This window comes from Stegostoma tigrinum, chromosome 2 (assembly GCF_030684315.1).
Source record: "Stegostoma tigrinum isolate sSteTig4 chromosome 2, sSteTig4.hap1, whole genome shotgun sequence".
Lineage (NCBI taxonomy): Eukaryota > Metazoa > Chordata > Chondrichthyes > Orectolobiformes > Stegostomatidae > Stegostoma > Stegostoma tigrinum.
Genome location: NC_081355.1, coordinates 91,581,761 through 91,600,966, shown reverse-complemented (window position 1 = coordinate 91,600,966; position 19,206 = coordinate 91,581,761). Strand labels below are relative to the sequence as shown.

General features: G+C 45.2%; 1 protein-coding gene across 1 annotated transcript in view; it reads left to right on the top strand.

Annotated features, from left to right (window-relative positions):
* Positions 1–19,206, top strand: part of LOC125462785 (tyrosine-protein phosphatase non-receptor type 3-like) — a 220,406-nt gene that overhangs the window by 96,146 nt on the left and 105,054 nt on the right. The window contains exons 11-13 of the mRNA XM_059641119.1: positions 11,952–11,975; positions 15,196–15,430; positions 18,394–18,477. Of these exons, the coding sequence (XP_059497102.1) occupies positions 11,952–11,975; positions 15,196–15,430; positions 18,394–18,477 (343 nt within the window). The remainder of the gene's footprint in view (positions 1–11,951; positions 11,976–15,195; positions 15,431–18,393; positions 18,478–19,206) is intronic.

Genomic DNA, 19,206 nt, shown 5'->3' with positions numbered 1-19,206 from the left:
AAACTGCACCATCTTGTACCCCAAATCCCAGATAAATTGAAACCAGAGGCAAATCATAGCCAGTAAAGGATGTGCAGATCAAAAAGACTTAGACAGAAGCATTGAGAGGCACAGGACACAATCGCCATTAACAAGATCGGCAATATTTGAGGCTAGAGAGTCCATTCATCAGTCTGATAAAGGCCAGGAAGAAGCTGTTCCTGAACCTGCTGGTGTGTGTGTTCAGGCTTCTGTATCTTCTGCCTTATGGGGGATATTTTAGGAGATCATTACCAGGTGTGATGGGCCTTTGGTGATGTTGCCCGCCTTTCTGTGCCAGCGAGCCATGTAAGTGGAGTCCATGGACTGAAGGTTGGCTTCCATGATGGTCTGGGCTGTGCACACCATCTTCAGTAGTTTCTCATGGTTCTGGGCAGAGCAGGCGCCAGACCAGGCTGCTATGCGTCCTGACAGAGTGCTTTCAGTGGTGCATCTGTAGAAGTTGGTGAGGGACTTTATGGATGTAACAAATTTCCTGACCTGCCTGAGGAAGAAGATGCAATGTTGTGCCACCTTGACTGTCACATCAACATGGGAAGTCCAGACAAGTCATTGGTTATCGTCACTCTGAGGAATTTGATGTTGTTCGCCATCTCAACCTAAGTTCTATTGATGGAGATGGGGACATGTTCTCCTCCTTTCTTTCTGAAGTCAATGATCAGTTCTTCAGTTTTGACGATGTTGAGAGACAGATTCTTTTCCTTGCACCATATCACCAAGCCTTCTAGCTCCCTTCTGAAGTTTGATTGGTCATTGTTGGATATTCATCCCACGACGGTGATGTTGTCGGTGAACTTATCGATGGTGTTCATTTGGAATTTGGTAACATAGTCGTAGGTGTACAGGGGGCTGGGGACGCATCCTTGGGGGTGCTCCAGTGTTGAGTGTTATTGTGGAGGAGTTGCAGTTCTGCATCTTCACTGATTGCAGCCTTTGGGTCAGAAAGCTGAGGATCCAGTCGCAGAGGACGGAACTGAGACCAAAGTGTTTCGGTTTTGAGATCAGCCTGGAGGGGGATAACAGTGTTGATTACAGATCCACCTTCAATGAGCAGGAGACCTCGATTTGTAGATGTTCTGGGTACATGTGCAGGGTTAGGGATATGGCATCTTCTGTACACTTATGTTGGTAAGCAAATTGTAGGGAATTGTGGCAGGCTGGGAGCCTGGAGTTGATGGAGGCCATGACCAGCCTGTCAAAGCTCGTCATGATGGTTGATGTCGGAGCCTCGGCAGCAGTCATTTAAGGCATGTTGCACGTGCTTTGCTATGTATGGGGGTTATGATGGTGGTCTTGAAGCAGATGGGAGGGAAAGGCTGAAAATGTCAGTGAATACCTCAGCCAGTTGGCCTGCACAGGATCTGAGTGCTCAGCCTGGGACACGATCCGGACCTGCTTCCCTCCTCAAATTGTCTCCCAGGAAGACCGATCTGATATCTGAAATGGTGACAGAGGGAACAGGTGTGTGCACGCAGCTGTCAGGGCAGGCATGACCACACCGCTGGCATTCTGCTCGAACTGAGCATAGAAGGCATTGAGCGCATCAGAGGGATGTGTCTTTGTCCATTATCTTGCTTTGCTTCATTTTGTATCTCGTAATGTTGTTTAGACCTTGCCATAGGAGGCAGGAGTCTGATTTGGTGGGTTTGGGCCTCTTTCTTGGTCTACTAAGGCTTCTTGGCATCCTTGATAGCTTTGTGGGGTTCCTATCTGGATTTCTATATTGGCCCATGTCACCCGACTTGAATGTTGTGTGTCCAGTCTTCAGTAGGGAGTGGATTTCCTAGTTCACCCAAGGTTTACAGCTGGGGCACACTCAGATTGACTTCTTTGGTATGCGGTCCTCCACGCATTTGTTAATGAAGTCTGTGACTGTTGCAGCATACGCATCTAGGTTTTCCATTGAACACGGTACAATCCACTGATTTCCGAGCAGTCTCTGAGATGGTCTTCTGCTGCCTGGGATCAGCACTGTGCTATTTTTCGTGATGGGTCCTCCCATTTCAGCTTCTGTTTGGAAGCTGTGAGGAGGAACGCAGCACTTTGCTGAAGTGTTGGCAGGGGATTGAGCTGTAGGCACCTTTGGTTGTGTGGCAGTGGTCCAGAATATTCAGTCCCCTGCTGGGGCAGGAGATGTGCTGGTGGTATTTTGGCATCACCCTATTGAGGTTGGCTTGGTTGAAGTTGTCAGCCACAGCGAATAGGACCTCGGGGGAATTTTGCCCCTTGAGTGTTGCGGCAGTGTAAATCATATCTAAGCTGTTCTTTACATCCGTGGTGGGATGGTATGTTAGACTCATGTCAGGATGGTGATGGTGAACTCTAGCGGTAGGTAGAGGGGATGGCATTTTACTGTAAGATCTTCTAGGTCTGGGGTGCAGTGGCTTGTCAGGGTCACTACATCTGACCACCAGGAAGTGTTGGTGGTCCCTTCTGCCCTTCACCTTTAACCCCACTGCCCTTCACCTTAACCAAGGACGCTGTGCTGCCTATGCATGTAAGGAGAACCCATCGGCTTGTAGGGTGCAGCCATAACATGGTGTGAAGCTGGATGAACACAGCAGGCCAAGCAGCATTAGAGGAGTAGGAAAGCTTGACTCTTTGGGTCGAGACCCTTCTTCAAAAATAGGGGAGGGGAAAGGGATTCTGAAATAAATAGGGAGATGTGGGGGATGGATGGAAGATGGATAAAGGAGAAGATAGGGTGAGAAAAGATGAACACATCAAAGAGGCAGGGTTAGAGCCAGTAAAGGTGAATGTTGGTGGGGAGTTAGGGAGGGGATAAGTCAGTCCAGGGAGTACAAACAAGTCAAGGATGCAGGATGAGGTTAGTGGGTAGGAGATGGGGGTGGGGCTGGAGGTGGGATGAACAGTTAAGGAGGCGGGGATTAGCTGGGCTGGTTTTGCCATGTGGTTGGGGGAGGGGAGATTTTGAAGCTTGTGAAGTCCACATTGTTACCCTTGGGCTGCAGGGTTCCCAAGCGGAATATGAGATGCTGTTCCTGCATCTTTCGGGTGGTGTCATTGTGGCAGTGCAGGAGGCCCAGGATGGACATGTCGTCATCCGAAGAGTGGGCATTGGGGGAGGAGAGTTGAAATGGTTCGTGACTGGGAGGTGTAGTTGTTTGTTGCAAACTGAGCGTGGGTGTTCTGCAAAGCGGTACCCACGCCTCCGCTTGGTTTCCCTGATGTAGAGGTGGCCACAAGGGGAGCAGCGGATTCAGTATATCACAATAACAGATGTGCAGGTGAACACCTGTTTGATGTAAAAAGGCATCTTAGGACCTGGGATGGAGATGAGGGAGGAGGTTTATTTTTTGAGATAGAGGTCGAGGAAGGCTTGTAGGGTGCAGTTGGGAATGGCAGGGATGAACCAAGTTTCAGTGAAGCAGAGTACGTAATAGTCTCTCTTCCCTCTAGTAGATAAGTCCAGATCTGATGGTAGCTAGAAATAATACTCACCATTGTCATGAAAGGTTACTAAAAATCATTTTTAGAGTTTGCATTTTAAAATAACAGCATATGAATTTGTTAACTTATCTGAAAGTTTGAAAAATAGCTAGATCAGACTGGACCCAAAACATTAACTCTGATTTCTCTCCAAAGATGCTACTGGATCTGCTGAGCTTTTCTAGCAATTTCTGTTTTGGTTTATGATTTACAGCATCTGCAGCTCTTTCGTTTTTTTTTCATATAGAGTCCCTTGTGTTTAATGTTTCGTACCAGGTTCCATCACCTTGCTGATGGCTGGTAGCTCACTTAACTTAGAACTCCCCCAGAAGTATGTTTGGCAAATATATCTGTTACATCTGCATTTCAATACTATCATCCTTGACAAGAAAGCCAAGAGGTTGTTGAAAGATAATTTAACACATTTCCCTGCATTGTGTGCTTATTACCTCTCTCAATCTTTTATTTTTATTGGTTTGCTTCAATTAGAAAGATTGGCCAATCCTCTGCCTTCACAGAATTCTAGTTTCTTCCCTATAGCCTGTCAACTACAGAATCCAGTTTAAAAATGCTTCTAAACTGTGATGGAACGGAATGCTCGTCCTTAAGGCAATTAGGTAGGTTTTCTCAATTAACTTATAATTTTTAAAGTAAATTTTATCCTCTTCAAAGTCTCCCTAAATCAAGTTATCATCAGCAGTACTACCAAATTTCCTAACACCCCCACCTATTGTTCTAATGTTGAAGAATGCCAGAAGTGAGTAAATTTGTGGTAGTGACAGTAGGGAGCTGGTCTCATTGAATTTCCTGATGATCCTTTCTCCCGGTCTGAATAATATGAGCTTAGTCTGTAATAATCTTGGCCAGGGAGCAGAAAAATAGCAAAACAACAGCACTTAAAAGGTGCACCTCTCTACTAGAATGGTGAAAATGATAGAAATGTTTGCTTGGTCCTGCACTCGTCAGGCCTGCTCTGCCCTTTAGTGTGATTCTCACAACGTGGCTAAACTTTCACTTTACTCTCCCACCCACTGCACACATCCCTTGATCTCCTGAGTGAATAAATATCTATCTATCAGACCCTTAAATATCTTCAATGATGGAGCATCCACAAGCCTTCGGTGTAATAATTCCAAAGATTCACAATCCTTTGAGGACATTTCTTCTCATCTCCATCTGAAATGATCAGTCTATTATTGTGAGACATTCCCTGTGTTCTAGATTGCTCAGAAGTGGGAGCAACGTCTCATGTCTGCCTTATCAAGCCCCTTCAAATTGTTGTATGCTTCAATGAAACAGATTCATTGTGTTGGTCTTTTGTCTTATACAACAGTGTTTTGCATTTCGGTGGTAACTTTTTGTTAAGTGTTGTCCAGAGTACTGGACCCACATAGGCTTGGCAGCTTTGCAGTTAAGTATGATGTGCTGAGAGGGTGCATATTTCACTGCCTTTTCAAATAGTCAGTTTACAGAGGCCATGACTATTTGTGCTGGTCTCCCAGTTGTCAGTATTAATATCCACCATCTTCAGCTTCCACATTTTTGTAGCAGCACTATGAACATGCAGAAATGTGTGACCCACTGGAAATTCACTGCAGTAAGCTCTTTGTGTGAATGAAGGCTACATATCCGATGAGTGAGTGCAGACGTTGGCTAGGTAAATGTATATGCTGATGTAATTCGCATAATCCTGAACCTGAGTTGCCAAAAGCTGCAAGAATACATGTAAAACAGTGAGGGTTTGGAACTGTCCAGATTTTTCTCCTTTCGGCATATGTTGTCCCAGGCTCACCACTGCAGAGGAGTGCGCTCAGAATGTTAGAGTTGTGGTTTTGTTCAGTGCTGTTGGTCAGGTTGTACTTGTCGACACTCTCAGATGAACATAACAACAGCTTTTGTGATACATGAGTTCCGAAGAAAGACCCAAAACATTAGCTGCGTTTTCTCTCCACAGATGCTGCCAGATCTGATGAGTGTTTTTGTTTGTGATACTTATGTTGCATTCAACATCAAGTGACAGTTTGGTGATTGTGGAGCCTAGATAATTTCATACGAGCAATTGCCACCATCTCATTGTGAATGCTAATAGATGGTGGTATGGCATCATTATTGATCACGATGTTTTTCCAAACTCTCTATAGGTGTGTGTCTGTCTGTCTGTCCCTTTGCCACTGCAAATATCCCTCTATCATCAATTGTTCCTTTTGCACCATCAGCACAGAACAACTTCTTAATTTAGCACAACTTTATCTTGGACGCGGGTGAATAAAGCCACAGAATTTTCTGTTAGTTCTGTCGTGCAAATAGACACCCTCTGTAGATGAAGACACAAGGCAATAACGAAGAGAATAATGTACCAAAGAGTGTTAGTGCTAGAATACATTCCTGTTGACCCCATTGGGGATCCAGGAGGATTCTGATATTACCACTTCATGGCTGGCATTTACTCAGTTGTTGTCATGGTAAAGGTGGAGGTCACCTGGAGCAGCTTTAGCAGGCAGCCTGTTTTTTTCGAGCAACTTAAATAAACTACTTTGTTCACATGGTTTCAGTGTCTGCTGAGAATAATGAAAGCAAAATGTAGTAATTTCTCTTGTATCTTTCAGACTGAGTTCAGGTTAATTGTAGATCTTCTGGTTCTGAAACTGAAGATTATAGTAGCAGCAAAATTCAAACAGTCTCGCTGAGTTCTTATTTGTCTTCCCAGGCCTTAAGTTAGGAGGGCCATGCCTCATGATCTACAATCATTCTTGCTTTGAAATCACTAGTAGGTAAAGATGTTCTGACTTGCAGAAACTGGTAGGAATATCAGGCTCCTCAGTGTAGTCTTTTGGTATGTAGTGGAGCACAGTATTGACGAATAAATACTCTTAAGATTAACTGAGACATAGCAAGAACTGCAGATGCTGGAGTCAGAGACAACACAATGTAGAGCTGGAGGAACACAGCAGGCCAGGCAGCATCAGAGGACTGAAAAGTTGATGTTTCAGGTCAGGACCTTTCAGAAATGGGGAGGGGGCAGGGAGTTGGGAAACAAACAAAGAGAATAGGGGTGGGGCTGGGGAAGGTGGGTGGGGTGATGATAGGGGAGTGCAGGGAGGGAATGGTGGGGATTGGTCAGGTGAGGTGGTAGAGGCGGATAGGGGGCAGGCCGAGGATAGTCGTGAGACCAAGTATAGACTCAAAGACCATTTTGCAGAGTATCTGTGCTCTCTATGTAACAAATGACAACACCTTCCGGTTGCTGACCATTTTAACTTCCCCTCCCACTCCCTGGGTGACCTGTCCATCCTGGGCTGCATCCAGTGTCACAATGACATCACGCGCAAACTGGAGGAGCAACACCTCATATTCCACCTCAGGAGCCCACAGCCTGATGACCCAAACATGGAATTCCCCAGTTTTAATATCTCCCCAAACCCCAATCTTCTCTCCCACTTATCGCCTCACTCCCACCCCACTCATCAACCCCCACCACTCCCTACCTGTACTCACCTATCACCATCCCAGCTCCCTTCCTCCTTCCCATTTCTAAAGAAGGGCCCTGACCCAAAACATCATTAAATTTGTTGCTCTTCTGATCCTGCCTGGCCTGCTGTGTTCCTGGAGCTCCACACACTGTTATCTCTTAAGATTAACTGGCCCATTTTAAGTCACATGGAGACAATTTGTTCTGAATTTTTTTTAGGAGGTGCTGATGCAATTTGAAGAGTGGAACTCTATCATTGAGAACAGTGAGTTTCTTGAGAGAGAACCGGCACGTTGCTCCTTTATTTCCTTGGGACTCTTTCGTGGTGATATAAAATTTGGAGTATTGTCTTTTGAATTCCATTGTTAAGTATAATACCTGGGGATTTTGTGGACTGAAAGAGTTCTAAAAGGAACTAAAAAGATTAATTCAAATAGCCACACCATCATTTGACACTCTCACGTTGGCCAATATTTGTGGAAACCAATGTGGCTTACGTAAAAGACAGTCTAAAGAGAAATTAACACTTTTTATGTGTAAAGGTGATGAAAACAATCAACACTCCCTTCCTCCTGCCTGCCAAAGGACATGAAAAGATGCTCATTTATCTGATTTGCCTAATGAGAGTCTTCGTATGCTGGAGATGAAACATCACTTACAATTATCCAGCATGGATGCAGTAAATTCTGTACAAACTCGATCAAGAGATGGAAGAACTCATTGGCCGGCAGATTGTTGAAAAGTGCAAACGTAGCTGGGTTGTTGATATGGGTGACTTCAATTTTCCCAGTATAGATTGGAACCTCCTTAGTGCAGATGGTTTGGATGAAGCCATTTTTGTCAGGAGTGTTCAGGAGGGTTTCCTTACTCAGTATGTGGACAGGCCGACAAGGGGGGGAGGACATTTTGAATTTGGTGCTCGGCAATGAGCCGGGGTGTCAGATCTCGTGGTGGGAGAACACTTTTTGGCGACAGTGACCACAACAGCCTCACATTTTCTATAGCCATGGAAAGGGAAAGGAGCAGTTACCAGGGGAAGATCCTTAACTGCGGTAAAGGAAACTATGACGCTATCAGACAGGAGTTGGGAAGTACAGATTGGGAGCAATTGTTCCACAGAAGGGGCACAGCAGACATGTGGAGGCTGTTTAAGGAGCAGTTGTTGCGAGTGATGTATAAATTTGTTCCTCTGAGACAGGTAAGAAGGGGTAAGATTAAGGAGCCTTGGATGACGGGAACAGAGGTGCTTCTTGTCAAAAAGAAAAAGGCAGCGTGCGTAAGGTGGAGGAAGCAAGGGTCTAGCACAGCTTTAGAGGATTACAGGCTTGCTCGGAAGGAGCTCAAAAGTGGACTGAGGAGGGCCAGGAGGGGGCACAAAAAAGGCTTGGCGGGAAGGATTATGGAGAACCCGGAGGCATTTTACTCGTATGTGAGGAATAAGAGAATGATCAGGGAGAAGGTAGGGCCGATCAGGTATAGCGTAGGAAACTTGTGCATGGAGTCTGAGCAGATAGGGGAAGCCCTAAATGAGTTTTTTTGCTTTGGTTTTCATTAAGGAAAGGGACCTTGTTGTGAATGAGAACTTTGAGGAGCAGGAAAACAGGCTTGAACAGATCAAGATTGAGGAAGTTGATGTGCTGGAAATTTTGGCAAACATTATGATTGATAAATCCTCAGGGCCAGACCAGATTTATCCTAAGTTGCTCCGCGAAGCGAGAAAGGAGGTTGCTAAGCTGCTGGCAAAGATATTTGCTTCCTCACTCTCCACGGGAGTCGTACCGTAAGATTGGAGGGAGGCAAATGTTGTTCCTCTTTTCAAGAAAGGGAATAGGGAAATCCCTGGAAATTACAGACCAGTCAGTCTTACGTCTGTGGTCAGCAAGGTTTTGGAAAGAATTCTGAGGGATAGGATTTATGACTATTTAGAAAAGCATAGCGTGATTAAAGGGAGTCAGCATGGCTTCTTGAGGGGCAGGTCATGCCTTATAAATCTTAAGTTCTTTGTCACGAGACAGGTTGACGAGGGTCGAGCAGTGGATGTGGTGTACATGGACTTCAGCAAGGCATTTGATAAGGTTCCCCACAGCAGGCTCATTCATAAAGTCAGGAGGTATGGGATACAGGGTGATTTGGCTGTCTGGATTCAGAATTGGTTGGCTGACAGGAGGCAGAGTGTGGTTGCAGATGGTAAGTATTCTGCGTGGAGGTCAGTGCTGAGTGGTGACCTGCTGGGCTCTGTTCTTGGGCCCCTGCTCTTTGTAGTTTTTATAAATGACTTGGATGAGGAGGTTGAGGGGTGGGTTAGTATGTTTGCTGATGACACAAAGGTTGGAGGTGCTGTTGATAGTATTGAGGGCTATTGCAGGCTTCAGCGAGACATTGACAGAATGCAGAGCTGGGCTGAGAAATGGCAGATGGAGTTCAACCTGGATAAATGCAAAGTGATGCATTTTGGAAGGTCAAACTTAAATGCTGAATATAGGATTGAAGGCAGGATTCTCAGCAGTGTGGAGGAACAACGGGATCTTGGTGTTCAAGTGCATAGTTCCCTCAAAGTTGCCACCCAGGTGGATAAGATTGTTAAGAAAGCATATGGTGTTTTGGCTTTCATTAACAGGGGGATCGAGTTTAAGAGCCATGAGGTTATGCTGCAGCTCTACAAAACCCTGGTGAGACCACACTTGGAATATAGTGTCCAGTTCTGGTCGTCCTATTATAGGAAAGATGTGGAGGGTTTGGAGAGGGTGCAAAGGAGGTTTACCAGGATGCTGCCTGGACTGGAGAGCTTGTCTTACGAGGAGAGGTTGACTGAGCTCGGACTTTTCTCTCTGGAGAGAAGGAGGAAGAGAGGTGGCCTGATCGAGGTGTACAAGGTAATGAGAGGCATGGATAGAGTCGATAGCCGGAGACTTTTCCCCAGGGCAGGATTGACTGCCACGAGGGGTCATAGTTTTAAGGTGTTAAGAGGAAGGTATAGAGGAGACGTTAGAGGGAGGTTCTTCACCCAGAGAGTTGTGAGCGCATGGAATAGTTTGCCAGTGGTAGTCGTGGAAGCAGAGTCATTAGTGACATTTAAGTGACTGCTGGATATGCACATGGACTGTAGTGAATTGAGGGGAATGTAGGTTAGGTTATTTTAATTTTGGATTAGGATTATTCCACGGCACAACATCGTGGGCCGAAGGGCCTGCACTTTTCTATGTTGTGTTCTAAACATACTACTATTTCAAGAAACTTCGTTTGTGGCAGAAGCCAATTTGTAGAATTTTAGCCTGTAGAACTGAAACGGGTTGCTGAAACCCCACTCTCTCAAAGTTTGTTTTCCTGATGCAATGGATCCTGTGACAGTATTGATTGGGGTGAAAAAAAATTAGAAAACAGATCGCTGAAAAGATAGCAGTATTCACTATTGCTGACAGTCCCATGGCCACCATTTTCAACCACCACAGAATCTCCCAAAACCATGACAAGAAGCAATAGATAATAAAGTGTGAAGCTGGATGAACACAGCAGGCCCAGCAGCATCTCAGGAGCACAAAAGCTGACGTTTTGGGCCTAGACCCTTCATTCATACGTCAGCTTTTGTGCTCCTGAGATGCTGCTTGGCCTGCTGTGTTCATCCAGCTTCACACTTTATTATCTTGAATTCTCCGGCATCGGCAGTTCCCATTATCTCTGATACAAGAAACAATAGCTTCAGTTTTCCAAGAATATAAAATAAGGTTAAACAGCCTCACTAGAGAGCACTAGTTTAATCTTAGGTTGACTATAAAATTAAATGTGACAAATAGCAATTTTGTTGGTAGCAAACAAATTGGGATGTTCTGCAGTTTTGTCATATTATCATAGCTCTTTACAGTGGCATACTGTCTACCCAGATAGATGTTTCTTCCAATCAGAGTCTACTTGCGAAGCATTTAGCATTCTCCCCTCATGCAGTATAAATATTATTTTCTCTTTGGCATTTCTTGCAAATTGTCCTGATAAGTACAAGGTGAAAAGTTTTGACAAAATGTCTTTTTCAGCAATATTCAATCTTAATAAATACCAAACTGAACCCGTTTTGTTTTGAGTAATAGCAGTTCCTGCCTGCCTCTGTTGCTAACCATATCAACTTTTCCTTCTGTCATGGCACATTAAATCTGCAATGGGAACCTCCACACTCTGCTGTGCTTAGCTAACATTTCTTCCTTCATTTGTTGACCTGTCTCCTCATCTTTGCTTGATCATTGATTGGCTGCTCTTTCAATTAGCCATCCCATGTTGTCCCACAATCTGAATTACCTCTCTCCCTCCTTTTTCCTAAAAAAAATCCTTTTCACCTGTTCTTTTTGTCACTGTTCCTCTCTACCATTCAATAACCACAGTGCAATGCCTGATCTCCATTTCTAGAGTCCATTTCCTCCTTTGCTCAGAGATGTATGTCAATATGAATGATAATGTATAAAGGGATCTTTTGTTTCACTTAATTTCATTGGTTAAAACAGTGAAAGTATCTTGAAATAAATATGAATGTTTCACTAGATTTTATTTATTGCTTTAAATTAAAATACAGAATTTTCTCAAACAGTTAAGAAACTTGTCGATCAGCCGATTGCAATTCACAAAGTTTCTATGTGGCTTCATAATCCTTTCCCAGCAGTTATTTATTTGTAGCACATGTACACCTGTTACTCATATGCTGAAATTAATTTTGTTGAATTCTTTACTTTTAAACATTTGACTTATTCCATTTTCAGGGGAAAATTTACTGACCAAATTATAGTTTATTATGTGGTAATAGAAAAAGCAGAGCTTCTGTGAATGTTAAATTGAAACCGTTTGCAAAATTTGGATTAAAGTCTCAAGCTACCTGCTTCTGAGCAGATTTGTTTGTGACTCTGAAAAGTACAGAATGTCCCTGCTTTCACAAACACAGTGAGAATAAATTTTTAAGCTCACAAAGCATGCCCATCAGTACTAGTTAAGTGATTTTCAAATTATTCTTTTGCAGGTCAGAAGAACAACAGTTACCAAAGTGAGTTTACCATTTGTTCCATTACTCTGCAACAAAGTACTGTATTTATAAATCACTAAATTACACTGAACCAGATATTGGTGGAACAAGAACACATTATTAATCAAATTGGCCACCCAAGATCAGTGCTTTAAGAGGGACATGATGAATTGTGTATTTCCAAATCTTGATCATTTTTGTGCAGTTCCACTATTTGTTTGGCACATATATAAACTTGCCTCTGTCTTCAGGACATTTCTTAGAAATTGTGAATTTGAACATTAGATACCAATAAATCACCATAAATTGTCATATTTGACACACTGTAGTAAATGTTTAGGCAGTGATAATGGTTAGTGCAATCCCAGGTTCGCCTTATTTTGGCCCAATAGGGAACAATTTAAACATTTGCATCTACTTGCCTGTATTCGCCCGCCACTCTCGCTCCTCTCTCTCTCGCCCCCCCCTCTCTCTCTCTCTCGCCCCCCCCCCTCTCTCTCTCTCTCGCCCCCCCCCTCTCTCTCTCTCTCGCCCCCCCCCCTCTCTCTCTCTCTCTCGCCCCCCCCTCTCTCTCTCGCCCCCCCCTCTCTCTCTCTCTCCCGCCCCCCCCCCCCCTCTCTCTCTCCCGCCCCCCCCTCTCTCTCTCCCGCCCCCACCCTCTCTCCCGCCCCCACCTTCTCTCTCTCCCCCGCCCCCACCTTCTCTCTCTCCCCCGCCCCCACCTTCTCTCTCTCCCCCGCCCCCACCTTCTCTCTCTCCCCCGCCCCCCCCCTCTCTCTCTCCCCCGCCCCCCCCTCTCTCTCTCCCCCGCCCCCCCCTCTCTCTCTCCCCCGCCCCCCCCTCTCTCTCTCTCCCGCCCCCCCCTCTCTCTCTCTCCCGCCCCCCCCTCTCTCTCTCTCCCGCCCCCCCTCTCACCCCCGCCCCCCCTCTCTCTCCCCCGCCCCCACCTTCTCTCTTCCCCCCCGCCCCCACCATCTCTCTCTTCCCCCCCGCCCCCACCTTCTCTCTCTTCCCCCCCCGCCCCCACCTTCTCTCTCTCTTCCCCCCCGCCCCCACCTTCTCTCTCTCTTCCCCCCCGCCCCCACCTTCTCTCTCTTCCCCCCCGCCCCCACCTTCTCTCTCTTCCCCCCCGCCCCCACCTTCTCTCTCTTCCCCCCCGCCCCCACCTTCTCTCTCTTCCCCCCCGCCCCCACCTTCTCTCTCTTCCCCCCCGCCCCCACCTTCTCTCTCTTCCCCCCCGCCCCCACCTTCTCTCTCTTCCCCCCCGCCCCCACCTTCTCTCTCTTCCCCCCCGCCCCCACCTTCTCTCTCTTCCCCCCCGCCCCCACCTTCTCTCTCTTCCCCCCCGCCCCCACCTTCTCTCTCTTCCCCCCCGCCCCCACCTTCTCTCTCTTCCCCCCCGCCCCCACCTTCTCTCTCTTCCCCCCCGCCCCCACCTTCTCTCTCTTCCCCCCCGCCCCCACCTTCTCTCTCTTCCCCCCCGCCCCCACCTTCTCTCTCTTCCCCCCCGCCCCCACCTTCTCTCTCTTCCCCCCCGCCCCCACCTTCTCTCTCTTCCCCCCCGCCCCCACCTTCTCTCTCTTCCCCCCCGCCCCCACCTTCTCTCTCTTCCCCCCCGCCCCCACCTTCTCTCTCTTCCCCCCCGCCCCCACCTTCTCTCTCTTCCCCCCCGCCCCCACCTTCTCTCTCTTCCCCCCCGCCCCCACCTTCTCTCTCTTCCCCCCCGCCCCCACCTTCTCTCTCTTCCCCCCCGCCCCCACCTTCTCTCTCTTCCCCCCCGCCCCCACCTTCTCTCTCTTCCCCCCGCCCCCACCTTCTCTCTCTTCCCCCCCGCCCCCACCTTCTCTCTCTTCCCCCCCGCCCCCACCTTCTCTCTCTTCCCCCCCGCCCCCACCTTCTCTCTCTTCCCCCCCGCCCCCACCTTCTCTCTCTTCCCCCCCGCCCCCACCTTCTCTCTCTTCCCCCCCGCCCCCACCTTCTCTCTCTTCCCCCCCGCCCCCACCTTCTCTCTCTTCCCCCCCGCCCCCACCTTCTCTCTCTTCCCCCCCGCCCCCACCTTCTCTCTCTTCCCCCCCGCCCCCACCTTCTCTCTCTTCCCCCCCGCCCCCACCTTCTCTCTCTTCCCCCCCGCCCCCACCTTCTCTCTCTTCCCCCCCGCCCCCACCTTCTCTCTCTTCCCCCCCGCCCCCACCTTCTCTCTCTTCCCCCCCGCCCCCACCTTCTCTCTCTTCCCCCCCGCCCCCACCTTCTCTCTCTTCCCCCCCGCCCCCACCTTCTCTCTCTTCCCCCCCGCCCCCACCTTCTCTCTCTTCCCCCCCGCCCCCACCTTCTCTCTCTTCCCCCCCGCCCCCACCTTCTCTCTCTTCCCCCCCGCCCCCACCTTCTCTCTCTTCCCCCCCGCCCCCACCTTCTCTCTCTCTCTCTCTCTCTCTCTCTCTCTCTCTCTCTCTCTCTCTCTCTCTCTCTCTCTCTCTCTCTCTCTCTCTCGCCCGCCCCCCCCCACGCAATTCAGTCTTTCTTCCTGCTCCCTTTTATTTTAAATCTGATTTCACTTAATTTCTTTCTCAATCCTTAATTTTGTTGAGTTAAGATGACGTATGTTGGTCTGCTTATATACTAGAGCCTCAGTTGTTCCTTTGCCCTTGCAATATTGTAATTAATTCACACTTTGAACAAGTTACAATGCAAGCATTCTCAAGCTAATGAGTGCAGAAAACAGCCTTAACTGCTGTGTGTCATGGTAGGGGAAGGTGATAGCCCAGTGGTGTTATCGGTAGACTGTGTTCATCTAGAAACTCAGCTGACATTCCAGATCTTCTCATGGTAGTTGGTGGAATTCGAATTCAATAAATAATCTGGATTTAAGGGTCTTATGATGACTATGAAACTATCATCAATTAATGGAAAAACCCATCTGATTCGCTAATATCCTTAACGCAAGGATATTAATCATCCTTACCTCGTCTGGCCTACATGTGACTCCAGACACACAGCAGTGAGGTTAACACTTAACTGCCCTCTGGATGGTTAGGTAGGGGCAGTAAACACTGGCCTAGCTGTAGATGCCCAAATTCCATGAGTGAATTAAAAAAATGCATCCAACAACTTTGCAGCCTCACAATGTGTGTAAAAGTAAGAAATTTAAGTGAAACGTTGAGTTTTAATCTTATTTCCTTATGATTTTCTATCAGTTAAATGCTATCTATCCAAGCAGTTTTAATATAATTTAACTTGTTTTCAGGATAGTTTCAGGGGATGAAATGCAACAACAGTTCTCACACTGTACCAAAAGACAGCGACGATCGTTGGTACATTCAGTGAATGGTGTAGAAACTGTTATACCATGCGATGATCACATATCTGTGTCTCCGCCACTGGACGGTGTTGACTTGCAGTTTCTTGAGACTTATGGCTTTAAAGCACAGAGAACAAACATGGATGAAACAAACCCCTGCCAATACTACTGTGATGACAAGGTTTGCAAAATGGCATGCGATTTTCCTTTTGAAATCAAATTTAATCTATCAATGTATCAGTTTACAAAGTATTTGAAGTTGATATGAAAATGCAGACTCTAGCAGCAATATGCGTAACTCATTCTTCAATCTAGTTAGCTCCACATCTACTAACTTTATTTAAAATTAGAATGTGTTGCTTTAGTCATAAGAGGGTGTGATTATGTATGGCAAGGTAATGTGATTGTAACTTTGCGGTCTGCAAAGAGTAGACTGTACCCACTGGCTTAGATTCAAAAGTGGCAAATTGAAAGTTCTGAAGAGCTGTAAATCAAAGGAAACACAAGTGAGCCTATTCTTGGTTAATAAATAAAATATTTGGCTTATATTTTTCAACAGTAGCTAATATTTCTATTATGTAAAATAAATTTTTAACCTAAAAGTATTGAAAATCACATTTCAAAATAACATTTGCCCATCAGATTTTATTTTGTCTTTTTGTATTCTATTACTTCTGCAAAAGCTTTCATTTGAATTTCTTATTCCCGATAATCTAGGTTTAAAGTTAATTCATAACAACCGCTCTGCCTGCAATTAATTGATTGGTAGCAGTCTGACATGTAAATAATTTCCCGAAAGGGGATTGGAAAGCTTCGCTGTACAATTTAAAACGGTCTTTATTCATACTATTACAGGAGTTTTGAGTTTCTTTTAACTTTATTTGGAAAATTAATAGCATAATTCAAACTAAATTACAAATTAGCACATTCCCATTTTTTTGTTCCTCCCTAGACTTGCCAGAATTTGCTATTAAAGTTGCCTGAAGATGTATTGTAATTAATTTGATTCTCAGCTCTACTGGGTTTACAAAGGCATTAAGTGAGCAGATGGATGATGCAGATATGAGGGTTATAATTAAAATATATGAAGAAGTGCTAAGAATGGTGATACTTAGTTGGTATTCCATGATAATGACTACTTTTATATTTCTGTCTGTAATGTTTCATATGAATGAAACCCCTGGAGTTTAATTGCTACAATATGCTGGTAACTATCATGGGGGCCTTTGGTAATGAAATACGTAGTGTGAAAGTAAATAAATATCTGAAAGGATTGTGCAAAAGCAAGTGCCAAAAAATAGTCAACACTTTCTTAGCTATTGTTCTCACTATAACATTTGCCACCTGACTAAATGTGTCTGTGACTGGCAAGGAGCCACCTGCTTAAAATTGAAAATTAGTAATGAGTACCATCAGTTTTAACTGGTACTATAGGAAATAAATGGGTTCCCATAGAAAAGGTTCCCATGAAAGTTTTTACTGACGCATACATCCCACAAACCAAATTTGCATTTCATCTGAACTTGATGCTTAGACGCATTGCAACTAATTAGTACTGACTCTTAACTCAAGTGAAAATGCAAAAACAAATGACTAAATTACTTTGTTTCATCTTAAAATTATATTGCAGTAATTACAGCTAATACTCATCCAAATTTCCTAATCTACATTGAGCATGGTCAAAAGCCCAGTCTCTGAAAGTGCGGTTACCAAATTTGCTTCTAGAACCAATATTTTACCGTCATAACTAATCAGCCAGTAGGAAAAAAATGGTATTATAGTATTTGTGAAGAATAGAGACGTTACAATTGTGTGAATTGGACTCTTCGGCTCTAGCCTTGTAACTAACACAATGTTCATCTTTAGTAACTTGGGATGGCTAAAAATAAATTTCACTTAACCCTTCAGAACACAGGGATGTTGAAGTCCTACTGTTAATATCAAAAAAAATTAGAATGTTCTCCACAGATGTTGTCAGACCTGCTGAGCTTTTCCAGAAATTTATATTTGCTTCTGATATCTGGCATCCATGGTTCTTTTGGCTTTTTTTAAAGCTATAATGTCAGAACCACTGACATTACTAGAAATGGTGGTTAAAACCAGTCATTACCAGCGAAATAACAAATTCTGGAAGCTCCTAAAACCTAAAGCAAAGCCTTGTATAATTAATTTAAATTGATGTTAAGTCAATTAAACAGCAGCTGTGCTGTAAAATCAGTGTTGTGGTTTGATGCAAAATCAAAACGATATTGAATACTAAAGCATCAAAGCAGACAAGAATTCAACCCCACCAACAAATTCCCAGTTTCAAGTTACGAGCCATAACACTGAATAGAAGACACAATGGCAGAAAGCACTCTGCACTCAACATTATTGGAATTTTAAGACAGTTCAAAGCTTAGGCTGACAGTGTGTGCTGTCTGAGCCTTCTCTGATATTGTTGTATGCAGTTGAAGGCACCAGAGAAAAGGAAAGAAACAGTTTACTTTCCAAAGATGAATTTAAAATGTCTTGACCCTATGGCAAAAAAACAACTTAAAAGCAGCCATGCTTTATCTGTTCAGCTGTCCTAAAATCTATTTAATTAGTTCACTACTCTCATACGTATATTACACATTATTTTGTGGACAGTGTATATTTGAAATGCATGTTTAGATTTGTTTTCTATTTCAATATTCATGTTAGGATTAAACATGATGAGTAGAACTGCAGTAGTTCGCTCACCTGCCTAGTGTTACCCCATTTTATAAGTGGTGAAAGAAGTATAATCGGTATATAAGTTGACATTTGACTTTCTGTTCCAACCATAACATTGCAAAGTATAATCTGAATAATTACCATAGAGTCCATAAATTGAGCGACTGTGTTGCAGTACTTCCCAAATATATTCTGGCTGTGACCAATTTCAAAGTTGAATAATTATTGTGACCTCTTTGTGAAAACTGAGAGCAGGTGATGGTGTAGAGAAACATTTGAGGATAGGGGGATTGGTGGTGGGGGTGAGACAAAGCTCCTTGGCATTTGCTGACTCAAATTCAGCTCATGATGCCATTTAGTATCCTAGGCCCCTGGTTTGGAGAGCTCTGTCTAATAGTATCTTTAATTCAGTCCTGCATGGTAAAGTTCACTTGTTCTTCCCTACAGACTGATCTGGTAAACACTGATAATGGCTTTCTTTGCGTTCGCATGATACCCGATGAAGAAGGAAAGTTTGGTTTCAACTTAAAGGTAAATGACGTAAATCTAATCTTCCTTGCCACACTTCCCTGTACTACAGACAATAACATGTAGTAACAAAGTGTTTAATACAAAAACAAGAGTCCAGCTCTTAAGAATGAAATGACAGTCACAAGTCAGGGTTGAAATTGAAGATTTAGACCATAAGACACAGGAGCAGAAATTAGGCCATTTGGCTCATCAAGTCTGCTCCGCCATTCAATCTTGGCTGATCAGTTCCTCAACCCCATTCTTCTGCTTTCTCCCGTAACTTTTTGAACCCCTTGATAGTTAGGTTCTTGACTATCTCAACTTAAATGTACTTAATGACCAGACCTCCAAAGCCATCTGTGGCAGTGAATTCCATAGATTCACCACTCTCTGGCTGAAGTAGTTTCTCCAACCCCGCCCATGGCCGACGACCTCATCGCTCTGCCCACAACCTCCACAGCCAGCAACCCCAGAGAAGACAGCTACACTGAGCCCTGCCACATCTTCACCATGCCCCCAGACCTCCCACTGACTGAGGACGAACGGTCAGTCCTAAGCAAGGGGCTCACCTTTGTCCCCCTCCGCCCACACATCAATGAATATCAGTCACGGTTGGACATAGAGCAGTTTTTTCCGCCGCCCTCGCCTCCACGCTTACTACTTCAACCGGGAACCTAACCCTCCCTCCACTGACCCCTTCTGCTTCCAACACAAGTCCTCCTCCTGGACACCACCCCCAGGCCTCCTACC